General features: G+C 38.4%; 1 protein-coding gene across 1 annotated transcript; it reads right to left on the bottom strand.

Annotated features, from left to right (window-relative positions):
- Window positions 1-13,133: 13,133 nt before the first annotated feature.
- Window positions 13,134-15,743, bottom strand: LOC125258052. Its single transcript, XM_048174864.1, has 7 exons — window positions 15,653-15,743; window positions 15,528-15,558; window positions 15,246-15,430; window positions 14,629-14,783; window positions 13,994-14,457; window positions 13,647-13,855; window positions 13,134-13,541 (listed from the first exon to the last, which is right to left on the bottom strand). The coding sequence occupies exons 2-7, from the start codon at window positions 15,541-15,543 to the stop codon at window positions 13,332-13,334; spliced, it is 1,239 nt and encodes a 412-aa protein (XP_048030821.1). The 5' UTR covers window positions 15,544-15,558; window positions 15,653-15,743; the 3' UTR covers window positions 13,134-13,331.
- Window positions 15,744-16,071: the final 328 nt, after the last annotated feature.

The raw sequence follows: 16,071 nt of genomic DNA on the forward strand, positions 1-16,071 counted from the left end.
CCGTCCGTTGAGATGAAGACCACACGTCTCAAACATGGCATCATCAAGTTACACCTTTGTTTTGAATAGCCCTAGCAGACAGAAATCCTACATATTGCACCTTTCTGAGACAAACAAAATAATTTAGCCGCAAGCATATAAGTAAAACATATGTAAATTATACAGAAACTCAAAATTTCTTCCACAGCTTGATCCAGCCTGAAAAATACAGTTTTTTGTCATGATTCAAGCGTTTAGAAACAAAATTTATGAGACAGATGTTGTCAGGTTTCATTGGTGATTTCAAATAAGAAATTTAATTGAAAGCTTGGGAATTTGATGTTTCTCCATTAAAAGAGATAGGAGCTGCACTTGAATGCCCGAGAGGTGTTTTAAAGATGGCTGCCGAGTGAAATTACTTGTCTGGCTCAAAATATTGGTGGAGAAAGACATATAGTTCATCATGACACTGTAATATACATCATACACCTGCTATATTGTTAAATCTACACGATTTTTCATATCAGCAGAAAACTATACAGGGATAACCTTGTTTAAGAGCCGTCATAGTTAATGATATGCCGGCGCATTGACGTGATTGGTTACAATGTACCAACGTGTGACGTCAGAAACACCAGTGATTTCAAACCGCATGTCTTTAGATCACTGCAGTTTTAAAGAGAAGATACTCAGCAATGGTGTTGACTGATGAATTTGTCTTAAAGCATATTAAAAACACCACACAAACAGCATTAAAAATTTATTTTCCCCACAGTGGACTTTAAGAGCAGGAATAAAAAAAGCTGCAAACCTAAGAGTCTCTCAGTTGTGTCTAAGTTGCAGTGCTGCACAATAACCAGAGACTCCAGTTGTTGTCCTAGAACATGCTTTAATCATGGCTGGAGGACAGAGAATCCCACCAGCAAAAAGAATTCAACCGTTTAATTAACAGTGTGATTAATGCTGCCTTCAATCTTTCAGTACTGGAAGACATTTGGTGAATGCTGTCAGAGGGCACAGGGCATCTTCAGCATTCAGAATAAGGATGCTTATCAATTCCTGGAGATCAATCCATCTTCACTCTCAGAGGATGAAAGGATGGAGCATTATGAGTGTATCATGGAGAAGCTGAAGAATATCAATCCTCAGGGCTCGACCACAGCCACCATCACTGAGTGACAGACAGAGATCTGACGCTTCTTTCACACTTTAAACGCTCTTTATAAGGTATATGCATATTAATGCAATTAACTTGTCATTTTTGTAATGCTTTTTAATCATTATAACTGCTCTCTTACATGCTCAATTACACTTCCACATGCATATTTTAAATTGAGTTGATGTTAGGAATGTATTTCTCTATCTCTATTAAAATTGCTTTGCATTTCATTATGGTTTATAAATCGCGTGGTCTGGTCACATGACCAATGCTTAAAAGACATTAAACATTCATTGCAGCAAAATCATTCAAAAAGTCTTTCTCTAATTTGTAAGTGCATCTGGAGAAAAGAATCATCATATCAATAATTCAGCTGCTATATTGCTAAATCTAAATATGAACAGAAAAATATACTGAGATAACCTGGCTTCTCTTGAGACTCCCAGCACAGTAATGATATGCTAAAACCTGCCGGCACGCTGACGTGATCGGTTACAGGCAGCACTGGAAATGGCTGATATTCACTAAGGGGACTCTAGTTGAAAAGATTTTTTGTTTGTTTGTTTTACTTTCAATGACTTCAATGACTCGTCAATATTCTATAATAACATTAAACATATATAACATTTCCTCCAAACAATGTTTTCTTAAACATCAAGATGGTCAATGAACTGTAGAATATTTTGGATGCCAACCTCTCAGTTCACTGCTTAAAAAATCAACTATTATAAACATGTTTAAAGTTGAATCCAGTTTTAAGGGAAGCTGTGCATTCTAAAAATCATAACGATTTGGATAACAATGTATCTAGAATATCTAATAATATTGACTCATCCCTTTTCTTAAACAATGGTTAAAAGGGTTGAAATGTAATTTATCATTTTATATATTTTATAATCTGCTGAATCTATTTTTTTTTCTCAGAATTTAAAGAGTATTAATGAGTTGATCTCTCACTCTGCCTATCTTAGAAATGGCTCGGAATGGGGCGCTTGTGGATTTGCATAATAAGCTTGTTTGTCTAACTGCATCACATTACAGGTCAAACCCCACTGAATGATTTATCCAAAACCATCATGGACCAAAACATTAAATCAGCCTAAACATGAATTTAAAACAAAAGATTAAACAAGTAATTTAATGTTATAAATCAGTCTATTTAGAAATGTGTAAAATGTTTTAAAAGCATATTAAAAAATATTTTTAATGTAATTTTAAATTGCATTAATTTATTAATTTAAAACAATTAATTACAAAATCGTTTGAAATGAATGAAGACAGTGTTTTTTGAACAAATCTCTTGAATTAAATGATTCTGTGATACATCAAATACATTTTAACAGTCACTGGTTGCCATCTACTGGTATAACAGTGTAATGACATTAGTTTCAAAGGTCATTTAATCATTTTGATGGCTAAAATCATAGAGCTCCAGAGTTTGACATCACGTAATCTAAACTCCGCCACTTTGGCAGGCCATCAGGAGAGAGTGCTAGAGAGGCTGTAGCATTGGTATCAATAGTAGTCGAACAATAATTTAAAACCAGACATGTTTAGACCTTACAAAACTTATGCTGGACAGCTGCTGTGTGCCAGGATGCCAGAACAGGTGGAGGAAAACAAAGGGGAAATCATATTCCTAAGATCTCGTCAGGGCCGGCCCAATCCTTAATGGGACCCTAACCAGAATTTTAATGGGGGTCCCAAAGTAAATGGAAATGCAAATATTAAATTAAATACTTAAAAATCATAAAATATCAGATGGACCTAACAAGATACCAGATCATTTATTCATTAAAGGGTTAGTTCACCCAAAAATGAACATTCTGTCATTTATTACTCACCCTCATGGTTCCACACCCGTAAGACCTTCATTCACTTTGGAACCAAATTAAGATATTTTAGTTGAAATCGATGGCTTAGCCTGAATAGGCAATGACATTTCCTCTCTCAAGATCCATTAATGTACTAAAAACATATTTAAATCAGTTCATGTGAGTACAGTGGTTCAATATTAATATTATAAAGCCACGAGAATATTTTTGGTGAATGCTGTCAGACAGCACAGGGCATCTTTTTCGGCAAAAAAACAAAATAACAACTTATATAGTGATGGCTGATTTCAAAACACTGCTTCAGGAAGATTCGGAGCGTTATGAATCTTTTGTGTCGAATCATGATTCGGATCGCGTGTCAAACCGCCAAACTGAAATCACGTGACTCTGGCGCTCCGAACTGCAGATTCGACACACAGATTCACAATGCTCCGATGCTTTCTGAAGCAGTGTTTTGAAATCGGTCATCGCTAAATAAGTCGTTATTTTGATTAATTAAGATTAACGAAGGTCTTACGGGTGTGGAACGGCATGAGGGTAAGTAATAAATGACAGAATTTTCATTTTTGGTTGAACTAACCCTTTAAAGGAATAGTTTGCCCAAAAGTGAAAATTCTGTCATTTACTCACTCTCAACCTGAATGAGTTTCTCTCTTCTGTTGAACATAAACATAACATTGACTTCCATAGTATATATTTTTTCTATGAAGTCAATAGGGACCAGCAACTGTTTAGTTACCCACATTCTTCAAAATGTTCAGCAGAAGAAAGAAATTATTACAGGTATGGAACAACATGAGAAAGAGTTAGCTGCATTACACGCAGGACTGAAATGGTGAAAAAGGCATCTCTATCATTAATTTTGAATATGGCTTGTCTTGAAAAACTAAAGCCGGGTTCACACTGTGCGATTTATAACAGTCCTTTATGATAGTTGCTTGTCATACTGTACGAACATGATCCTCATGTCACACTGTGGGATCTCAGCTTTAAAATAAACCTGAAATATATTTTAAAATAACACAGGTGAAAAAAAGTACACTTCCATAATGTACTTAAAGTGCTCTATTTTCACGCACTAATTTTGGTACTTAATATAAACTAAAAATTCTTCTTTTTGTACTTTTAGTGTACTACAAATGTTAACTAAATGTATGTTAAAAGCACATTTAGTTCATATTTCATGGTGTTTCAAAATAGCACAGTTGAGTACACTTAGGTGTTCTTAAGATGATCTTAAACTAAAGAAGAATAGTTAGTATATTTAGTACAAAATTTGTGTGTGAAAATAGAGCACTTTAAGTACATTATGGAAGTGTTTTGTTTTGTTTTTTTTTACCTGGGAATGTTCAAGTAAGGACACTAAAAATTACACAGAAGTTTAAATATTTTTACTATTTAGAAAACTATTTTAAAGTGTTAAAAGTCGTATTGTGAAAATAGGTAAAAGCATGATGCAAATATACTTTTTACATATTTAAAGATGGTAAAAAAAAAAATTTGTAAGCATATTTGCAATGTACTACTGAAAAGAAAATATATTTTATAATATAATAAAAAAAATAATTCAGAAAACCCATCAACAGTGAAAAGAAATGTTTATTTATGCTTGAATATAAGTGTCTCATAGCATATACAAGGCCTCTTAAACAAGGCTCTCGGCTCTGTTACTGTTTGAAGGCCTCAAAACCTCTTATGAAACTATTGTCCCATCCCATTTTATTTATTTGAACCACTCTTTGTGCTTCAGTATTTGTGAGACAAGTATTGGAAAATAACACAATGTTAAAGACCTCTTTTGTTACGAAGTTGGAAAATATTTTCAGCTTGTTATGAATCTATATGAAGAGATTTCAGAATGGTTTGAATATTCATCATCATCATTTTTTCTCTATTACTGTGAATGCGCAGTTACGGGAAAAATGTGTAGGGGAGGGGCCCTCAGGTAATTGGCCCCAGGGCCTTGGCAAGTCATAATTCATCCTTGATTCACCACATCATCACATGATATCTGATTTGAGGCATAAATACTGCTGTCTGTAAGCGTAAGACAGCTGAAGTCTTTCAGGAGAACACAGAAAATACGGTAAGTGTATTATACTTTCTATTCACAATTTACTTTAAATATACTTTGTAGTGGCTATCCTAATTAGGTTAAACCAACTAGCATTACAAAAATTAACTATGGTTTTATTATTGCAAAAATCGCATTTACCATTTGTAAAATCACAGTTTACTACAAATACCATAGTTACACTATAAAAAAGTGTGCTTTTTATATACTTCTTTTAAACTAAAAATAAAGTGTACTTTCAGTCTACTTTTTATGTACAAACCCGATTCCAAAAAAGTTGGGACACTGTACAAATTGTGAATAAAAACAGAATGCAATGATGTGGAAGTTTCAAATTTCAATATTTTATTCAGAATACAACACAGATGACATATCAAATGTTTAAACTGAGAAAATGTATCATTTTAAGGGAAAAATAAGTTGATTTTAAATTTCATGGCATCAACACATCTCGAAAAAGTTGGGACAAGGCCATGTTTACCACTGTGTGGCATCCCCTCTTCTTTTTATAACAGTCTGCAAACGTCTGGGGACTGAGGAGACAAGTTGCTCAAGTTTAGGAATAGGAATGTTGTCCCATTCTTGTCTAATACAGGCTTCTAGTTGCTCAACTGTCTTAGGTCTTCTTTGTCGCATCTTCCTCTTTATGATGCGCCAAATGTTTTCTATGGGTGAAAGATCTGGACTGCAGGCTGGCCATTTTAGTACCCGGATCCTTCTTCTACGCAGCCATGATGTTGTAATTGATGCAGTATGTGGTCTAGCATTGTCATGTTGGAAAATGCAAGGTCTTCCCTGAAAGAGACGACGTCTGGATGGGAGCATATGTTGTTCTAGAACTTGGATATACCTTTCAGCATTGATGGTGCCTTTCCAGATGTGTAAGCTGCCCATGCCACACGCACTCATGCAACCCCATACCATCAGAGATGCAGGCTTCTGAACTGAGCGCTGATAACAACTTGGGTTGTCCTTGTCCTCTTTAGTCCGGATGACGTGGCGTCCCAGTTTTCCAAAAAGAACTTCAAATTTTGATTCGTCTGACCACAGAACAGTTTTCCACTTTGCCACAGTCCATTTTAAATGAGCCTTGGCCCAGAGAAAACGCCTGCGCTTCTGGATCATGTTTGGATATGGCTTCTTTTTTGACCTATAGAGTTTTAGCCGGCAACGGCGAATGGCACGGTGGATTGTGTTCACTGACAATGTTTTCTGGAAGTATTCCTGAGCCCATGTTGTGATTTCCATTACAGTAGCATTCCTGCATGTGATGCAGTGCCGTCTAAGGGCCTGAAGAACACGGGCATCCAGTATGGTTTTCCGGCCTTGACCCTTACGCACAGAGATTGTTCCAGATTCTCTGAATCTTTGGATGATATTATGTACTGTAGATGATGATAACTTCAAACTCTTTGCAATTTTTCTCTGAGAAAATTAATAAGTTGCAAATTGGTCCTCCAGCTGTTCCTTATATGTACATTTAACTTTTCCAGCCTCTTATTGCTACCTGAAAAATTATACCCAAATACTGGCACAAGAACACCCTTCCAATGGATTTACCATCTGACCTGAAAACACTAGCATCATTAACCATCTGCAAGCAAACCTTCTGGAAAAACAATGCAATCTGAAGCTTTTGCACTGCCTATAGGGAGCATATGAATAAATAATAGAGTCATCTGATTACAAGTGTAGCTTGAATGTCTTTTTTCAACATCATTTGTAAAAATAGAAAATAAAACAGGTCCCAAAATGGAACCCTGAGGAACGCCTGAACTTATCTCAAGAAAACCTGATTTTTCAACATAGAAACACTGTGTTAGGTCTACAAAATAGTTAATAAATGATATCTATAATGCACTAGAAACACAACAATTCTGCGCAGCTATTTTTATTGACCTTGCTTTGACAGTTGAACATTCTGTACTATTATCTAGGTAAAGTAATATTGGTGTGTCAAATCCAACTTTATCTTGGTTTTTTAATTATTTATCTAATAGATCCCAATATGTAAAGATTGATCAGCAATTATCTGAACCATTAACTATTAACACGGGTGTTCCACAAGGCTCTGTGTTAGCGTCAACTTTGTTTTCAATCTATATTAACAATATCTCTCAGGTGATCTGTAGTCAGAAAACCTATATCCATTTATATGCAGATGATACGATTCTTTACGTTGTAGGATCATCATACGATGAAGTCTTAAACCGGGTACAGGACTGTTTTAATAAAATTCAAGAAGCTTTTAATAAATTAAAATTGGTTCTAAATAGTACAAAAATGAAAGTAATGTGGTTCGGGAAAAATCAACAAGGTAATAAAGATATTACATCCTTAGATGGGGCAAAAATTGAAGTAGTACCTTCATATAAATATCTCGGAATTTGGCTCGATAGTTCTTTGACTTTCACTTATCATATAAATCAACTTCAGAAGAAAGTTAAATCAAGACTTAGTTTTTTATATATCGAAACAGATCTGTATTTACTATATCAGCTAAGAAATATCTCGTTGAATCCACTGTTTTACCCTTGTTTGATTACGGTGATGTGATATATAGAAATGCACGTAAAGGTGTTCTGGAACAATTAGATGTGTTGTATCATGCAGCAATTAGATTGATTACTAATGCACCCTACAGAACGCATCATTGTGAACTATATTCTTCTCTGAACTGGACATCATTGCATACAAGACGAGAAATACACTGGTATATCTTTATTTATAAAGCTTTACTAGGGTTACTACCAAATTATCTTCAAATTTTACTGCAATTACAAACTAATACATATGCAACTAGATCATCTAATTATATCTCCTTGACTATTCCTAGAAAGAAAACTACTTATGGTCGTTCTGCTTTCGAATTTACTGCCCCAAATGATTGGAATGTATTACAGAAGTTATTGAAATTAGAGACATATATTTCAGTTTGTGCATTTAAAAAAATATTAATGAGTGCTCTTATTACAACCTGTAAATGTTTTAACTGATTTTTTTTTTTTTTTTTTTTTTTTCTCTTTGGTGTATGTATATCTTAATGTATGGCTGTATGTCCTTCAGGAGACTTTTTGTTCTCCTGCCAGGCCTTTATTGAAAATAAGAACATGTTCTTAATAATTTGCCTGGTAAAATAAAGGTTAAATAAAATAAAAATAAAATCAGCAATATAGGTATTCAATTCAGCTTCAAGAGCCTTCATTCGTGCAATATTTTCAGGATCATGTACAGCATCATAAATGCTTTTAACAATTAGCCCGACGAATGGAACGAGTGCAGCGAAGATGCCAAGGCCTTTACTTGTTTTGGTTATGGATCTGGCAAATTCTTGAATCTCTTGGCTTTTGCTGTTTATCCTTTTTCTCAGTTTCAGCAAGCTCTTCTATTGTTTTTTGGTGCAGAGATTTCAGAGTATTCAGTGCATTTTCAGCCAGCTTCAACTCCTGGTCTTGTTCTTTAATCTTTTTATCTGTATCACATTTTTCCTTGATAACATCACTGGTGGACAATGCTACATCTTTGTTGTGTAAATCATACCTATACAATGTTGAAGAAATGTTGCATTGAAATTAACATTTTATAACATTGGGCTGGTGTAACTAAAGTTTAGCTGAAAACATGTTCATACTTTTGCCTGATTATAGAAGAAGAATTCAATGTATATATATATATATATATATATATATATATATATATATATATATAAACAGTATATTACTTTCCTTAAATTTACGGCAATTAGTTGCTTGGAATTCCCTGTAAAATTACAATACATTTTTAACAGTGCAGTGTTAAAATCATCTGCATAAGGGAGCTTATTCATTATCAGAAGAAAACAAGGAAATATTTTGTAACCTGTGTTAATGTGACAATTTTTGTGTAACCAGTGACATCAAAAGTAGTTTGAGATTACAAAATATTTGCTGCAGAATCTTAAAACTATGGCTTCAAACATTTAAAAAAATCAGACAAGATTGTTTAAAACAAAGACAAAAGTCAATAATGATGTTATCAAACTTTATTCGGAAAACTATTTGATTTTTATCCATTCATATCTATTCAACAAGAGTATTTTTACTAAAGCTCATAAAAAGATTATACATAAGGAGAAGAGTATTGTCACGGTTCATGAATCCGCTGTCTCATTCTGGTGTCTGTGTGTTCTGTAGTGTGTCACCTGATTGTTTGTGTGGGCGTCGCCGCTGATTATCTGATCAGCGGCAGCTGGTTGCAATTACACCTGCCTATATAACGCCTTGTCTTTCGTCTCTTGTTTGTCAGATCGTTGTTTGGAGTCCTGGTGTTGTTGTCTCGTGTTTGCTTGTGTTGTTTGTTCCTTGGACTGGATTTCTCGTCGTTGTTTCCTGTTCCCTGTTTCCTCGTTTGGATTGTTCTCTGGATTTCACCCACGGATTACACAGCACTGTTTCACGGACGCACTTCACCAGTCACCATTCATCTGGACTCTCATCGCCCATCGAGGTCCCTGCGTCACCACTCTCCTGCTGTGTTCGTTGTGTTATCTGTGACTGACCATCTGTGTGTGAAGCTCTTAATAAAAGAGATTAACTTGCTATTGCATCCGTCATTATTTACGTGACAGAACGATCTGACCAACTATGGATGCAGCAAGCTCAGCAGCTTTGACGGAGTTCATCAACCACAGCATTTCTCGCATGGACCAACAGCAGGAGAGTATCTCTTCCACCGGACGCGCTGTTCAAGCGCTGGTGACGCAGGTGTCTGAGCTCTCCCAGCAACTTCAACAGCTTCGAGCTCCCACTGCGCCACCCCCACCGCCGATTCCCCCAACGCCGCTGGAGCGGTGGGATCAGCCAGAACCACGCCTTCCTGTTCCTCAGACTTATGCCGGTGAGCCGAACTTTTGTAGAGCGTTCTTGAACAAGTGTTCCTTGCATTTCTCGTTGCAGCCACGCACCTTCGAGAGGGAGGCCATGGAGAAATATATTTCTGATTCTCTTGCAGCGAAATTCATCCGCCCTTCCTCTTCTCCAGCGGGGGCGGGGTTCTTTTTTGTGGGGAAGAAGGATGGGTCTCTGCGACCTTGCATTGATTACCGAGGGCTGAACAACATCACGGTAAAGAATACTTATCCTTTGCCGTTGATGTCTTCAGCCTTTGAGAGGTTGCAGGGAGCATCCGTTTTCACTAAATTGGACTTAAGGAACGCTTATCATTTGGTTCGCATCAGGAAGGGGGATGAATGGAAGACAGCGTTTAACACCCCTAGAGGACACTTTGAATACTTGGTCATGCCCTTCGGGCTGTCCAACAGTCCAGCGGTCTTCCAGGCACTCGTCAATGATGTGTTGAGAGACATGGTCGATCAGTTCATTTATGTCTACCTGGATGACATATTGATATGACCGCCTTGACCTCCCCCAGAACGACCTTCAGGTGGTCAGATGCAGCGGAAGCTGCATTTGCCAAACTGAAGAGTCGCTTCGTTTCGGCTCCCATTCTCATTGCCCCTGATCCTTTGCGTCAGTTCGTGGTGGAGGTCGACGCGTCAGAGGTGGGGGTAGGTGCAGTACTATCCCAGCGTTCTCCCACGGACGATAAGATGCATCCTTGCGCGTATTTTTCCCATCGTTTATCTCCAGCCGAACGCAACTATGACATTGGTAATAGAGAGTTGTTGGCAGTAAAATTAGCGTTGGAAGAGTGGCGTCATTGGTTGGAGGGTTCGGGGGTACCCTTTATCGTATGGACAGATCATAAGAACCTTGAGTATATTCGATCGGCTAAAAGACTTAACTCCAGGCAGGCTCGGTGGGCACTTTTTTTCGGACGTTTTGATTTTTCTCTATCGTACCGCCCGGGCTCCAAAAACATCAAGCCCGATTCTTTATCTCGCATTTTTGATCCTTCCGAACGCCCGTCTACTCCCGAGTGTATTCTTCCCGAGACATTAGTGGTCTCCACTCTTACATGGGAGGTCGAATCGAAGGTCCTGTCGGCCTTAGAAGGGGTAACGCCTCCGCCCGGATGCCCACCGAACCGTTTGTTTGTGCCGGAGAAGTTAAGGTCCTGCGTTATCAAATGGGGTCATTGTTCCAACGTGGCTTGTCATCCAGGGGTTAATCGGACCAGGTTTTTGGTTAAGCAACGATTCTGGTGGCCAGCTATGGCTCGTGACATTCGCAGTTTTGTTTTGGCTTGCTCGGTTTGCGCCACTGGCAAGACTTCCAATCGACCCCCAGATGGGTTACTCCAACCGCTGTCTGTCCCTTCGAGACCTTGGTCCCACATTGCGCTAGATTTCGTTACCGCCCTCCCACCCTCCCAGGGGTACACGGTCGTTTTGACCGTGGTGGACCGGTTCTCGAAGGCGACTCATTTTGTTCCCTTAACCAAATTACCCTCTGCTAAGGAGACAGCGGTTACCGTCGTAGACCACATTTTTCGGTTACATGGCCTCCCGATAGATGTGGTGTCCGACAGGGGTCCCCAATTTGTGTCCAAATTTTGGCAAGAGTTTTGTAGACTGCTGGGGGCGACTGTCAGTCTTTCCTCTGGGTTCCATCCCCAGACCAATGGGCAGACCGAGAGAGCCAACCAGGATTTGGAGCGAATGTTGCGATGTTTGGCGTCCAAGAATCCTTCCTCCTGGAGCCAACAACTCTCTATGATTGAGTACGCACATAATTCATTACCAGTGTCTTCTACGGGCCTCTCTCCGTTTGAATGTAGTATAGGTTACCAGCCACCTGTGTTTCCCAGTCTGGAATCTGAAGTCGCGGTCCCTCCACTCACGCCTTTGTCCAGAGGTGCCACCGCACTTGGAGCAGAGCCCGTGAGACTCTGCTGCAGGTGAGGGCGCGCACCAAGGCTAAGACTGATCGCCACCGGTCGAAGCCTCCCGTATACGTCGTTGGTCAAAAGGTGTGGCTTTCTACTAAGAACATTCCGCTCCGCTCCGTTGCCAATAAATTAGCTCCTAAATTCATCGGCCCGTTCCCTGTCACCAAAATCATTAGTCCGGTGGCAGTCCGACTCAAATTACCTCCAGCGTACAGGAGGATTCATCCCGCCTTTCATGTTTCCAAAATTAAACCCGTTTTTCACTCTCATCTTAATCCGCCTACTCCGGTTCCTCCACCGCCGCGACTCGTAGATGGGGAACCTACTTATTCGGTCAATCGCATTCTGGACTCTAGGCGGAGGGGACGCGGATTCCAGTACTTGGTGGACTGGGAAGGTTACGGTCCGGAGGAGAGAAGTTGGGTTCCTGCCAGGGACATCCTGGATCACTCCCTCATCGATGATTACAATCGACAGGTAAGGAGCTCTGGGAACGCCGTGAGGCGTTCCTAGGAGGGAGGGTACTGTCACGGTTCATGAATCCGCTGTCTCATTCTGGTGTCTGTGTGTTCTGTAGTGTGTCACCTGATTGTTTGTGTGGGCGTTGCCGCTGATTATCTGATCAGCGGCAGCTGGTTGCAATTACACCTGCCTATATAACGCCTTGTCTTTCGTCTCTTGTTTGTCAGATCGTTGTTTGGAGTCCTGGTGTTGTTGTCTCGTGTTTGCTTGTGTTGTTTGTTCCTTGGACTGGATTTCTCGTCGTTGTTTCCTGTTCCCTGTTTCCTCGTTTGGATTGTTCTCTGGATTTCACCCACGGATTACACAGCACTGTTTCACGGACGCACTTCACCAGTCACCATTCATCTGGACTCTCATCGCCCATCGAGGTCCCTGCGTCACCACTCTCCTGCTGTGTTCGTTGTGTTATCTGTGACTGACCATCTGTGTGTGAAGCTCTTAATAAAAGAGATTAACTTGCTATTGCATCCGTCATTATTTACGTGACAAGTATATGTGAACAATGCTTTAGATGTTAAGTAGAAGAAAATACAGAACTCTGCAGTTTACAAGTACAGTATACGTGTACCACACATACCTTTACTTACGTTTTCATACACACAAAAACGTACAACATAGATGTATTTATAGCACTAAAATGTAAAAATACTCACGTATTAACAGAAATAAAACGTGTTATGTAAAGTGTGAATATATAAGAATTCCCACGTATTAATATTAAAATCATGGCCTATTTTTACTAAAGCTCATAAAAAGATTATACATAAGGAGAAGAGTATATGTGAACACTGTTTTAGATGTTAAGTAGAAGAAAATACAGAACTCTGCAGTTTACAAGTACAGTATGTAAATGGATAAACATCATCAGCAGGTTACCAGCATCATGAGACAGAAATCAAATAGGACGATGTACTTGTGTGTGTCAGTGCTCTGATTATTGAGAAATAGCAGGTGTAACACAGGATGGCACACTTTTTGGTCGATCTATTTTCTCCAGTCGTTTCTTTACACTTTCATACTCTTTTTCCCACTCCACCTTGGAGAGAGAGGAAGGACTGACCTCCAGAAACTTGTAGGAATCTTTGGTTTGGAGCCTAAAGATGACAGATGCTTTTTTACAGCCTTCACCAAAACTGCTCCAAGCCTGTGGAAATAAAACATTTACACATTAAACATTTAGATGAAACTTAGTATATATTAGAATATCTTACTGGAAATGTTTTTGTAATCATGTAAACATGAATTTTACCTGTTTGGCTATTTCGATTGATTCTAGAAATTCATCTTTTAGGTCAGCAAGGTCTTCAATAAGATCTTCTCCAACAAAGGTCTTTTTTTCCAGGTAGTCCAGCATTTCAGAAACACTCAGCCAGAAGTATTTAAGCTGAATCAGAACTGCCTGAATTTTTGACAAGCTACTCTGAACTTCTTTTAGATGGATGGGGTTGGGTATGGAATCTGCAGAGGAGAAATAAATGTTTTAACAAGCCACACGTTTGCTCCCTTCTTAAACTAGACTTGAATCTTGGCACAGTCTTACTGTAAGCATGACTTTTCATATAGGTATACTTTAAACATAAAAGAAAACAGACTCACTCCGGTCAAAACTGGCTTTGGCAGCCTTCATCTGCCCATCAATGATATCGACTTGGATGTTCCACTCCTTTTGACTCAGAGCAGTTTTATCAGAGATTAAGATATTCAATTCAGCTTCAAGAGCCTTCATTCGTGCAATATTTTCAGGATCATGTACAGCATCATAAATGCTTTTAACAATTAGCCCGATGAATGGAACGAGTACAGCGAAGATGCCGAGGCCTCTACTTGTTTTGGTTATGGATCTGGCAAATTCTTGAATCTCTTGGCTTTTGCTGTTTATCTTTTTCTCAGTTTCAGCAAGCTCTTCTATTGTTTTTTGGTGCAGAGATTTCAGAGTATTCAGTGCACTTTCAGTCAGCTTCAACTCCTGGTCTTGTACTGTAATCTTTTTATCTGTATCATCTTTTTCCTTGACAACATCACTGGTGGACGATGCAACATCTTTGTTGTGTAAATCATACCTATACAATGTTGAAGAAATGTTGCATTGAAATTAACATTTTATAACATTGGGCTGGTGTAACTAAAGTTTAGCTGAAAACATGTTCATACTTTTGCCGGATTATAGAAGAAGAATAATTCAATTGCTCAAGCAATTCTGAAAAACGTTTTCATGAGGAAAATGTTCTTACTTCTCCACTATCTTCTCCACATCAGTGATAATGTCTTGGATCCAGACTCGTGCTTTTTCTAGGAATTTAACTGCCAAAATAGCCTTATTTTTCTCCACAGCTTTCACCAACATGGGAAACAGCGACTCAACCAGGTTTTGACTGGTCAAAATACACTGAGAGAAAGCAGAGACACAAGATCAAGTATCTCAGACTTTAAAAAAATGACAATGATGGTGACGAAACATTCAAAAACATTCAGAACTATTATTGTCTGTATTTGTCCGGTAAATCTTGCTGTTCATAATGCTGCTGTATTAACTTTTCTTATTATAATTTAAGTTAAAATGTAAAGAAAAATGTAAGAAATGCATTTAAAATTTATAAGCATATCAAACCAAGATGATGTGTACAGACTCTTAAAGATTTTATGTAAAATATCAGTTAAAAAAAAAAAAAAAAAAAAAAAATGATATTGTGACAAATTATGTATTTATTTTCAGTAAAGGGCAAGACTATCATAACTAATTTAGCTAAATTTAATCTCTAGCTAGAATTGACACAGATTTCACCCTCTTTTTTTTTCTTCTAGGTGACAGAGATGAAAATACTGAAATCAAGAGAAATCTGAAACTTACTTTCAACATAGTTGCATCAGAGGAGCCAAACAGAAGCTGGGTTTCCACAGCCCGACTCCGGATGATTCTCTCCAGGTTGGGGAAGTTGGCCAGGCACAGGTAAGATAGATGGTAGAGAAGGGCTGTCTTCTCTGCAGCAGGGAGAAGCTCTTTTACAAACTCTGGGCTCCATTGGGTCACAGCCACTGGTGAAAAAAAAAGACATTCTATATTTTCAAAGACTAAAAAATGATGGCTGGTATTGTTTTCAAATCTGTTTTGATGAAATAAGCTAATACTTGCTTTTGCTATCAGCCATCCTTAGTCGGTTTAGCTATGCAATGGGAAAAACAGTTTTATTAAAAATGCAGTATGTAACTAGAAGGATATCTGAAAATTATTATAAAAATATTAAGTGAAACACTTACCTTTGTTTGAGCAAGTGATGGTGAGAACGAGGTATCTGGTGCTTTTATACTATATGTCCACCATGTCTACTCCCTCAGAGAGAATGAAAACGTTACGTTCTCCTGTTCCCGCCTGCAACGTTCATGTTCTGTCCCACTCCCACCTGCAAAAATGTATGAATAGATTTTTCTGTACGTCCATGAAATTTCATGTTACATGTCGCCTAGCCACAACCTACACATCCCAGCATAAACCGATAAATTATTTGTTATTAAACCCAGATAACAACTTTGTGTCTGCCCAGATCCGGCCCACATCTGGCCAGCGTGATCTCATGAGAACACATGTGTGTTTTCACGTAAAGCAGTGTTTCTCAACCCTGGTCCTGGAGGACCCCCAACACTGCACATTTTGAAAGTCTCCTCTGTCTGACACACTC

The sequence above is a fragment of the Megalobrama amblycephala genome, linkage group LG22 (genome assembly GCF_018812025.1).
Source record: "Megalobrama amblycephala isolate DHTTF-2021 linkage group LG22, ASM1881202v1, whole genome shotgun sequence".
Lineage (NCBI taxonomy): Eukaryota > Metazoa > Chordata > Actinopteri > Cypriniformes > Xenocyprididae > Megalobrama > Megalobrama amblycephala.

Excerpts from the sequence above, each read along its gene's own strand:
- LOC125258052 (XM_048174864.1), bottom strand. Across the intron at positions 13,856-13,993 it reads CAAAGCCAGTTTTGACCGGA|ATTCCATACCCAACCCCATC; the intron begins GTGAGTCTGTTT and ends TCTCCTCTGCAG. Across the intron at positions 13,542-13,646 it reads CAATCGAAATAGCCAAACAG|GCTTGGAGCAGTTTTGGTGA; the intron begins GTAAAATTCATG and ends TTATTTCCACAG.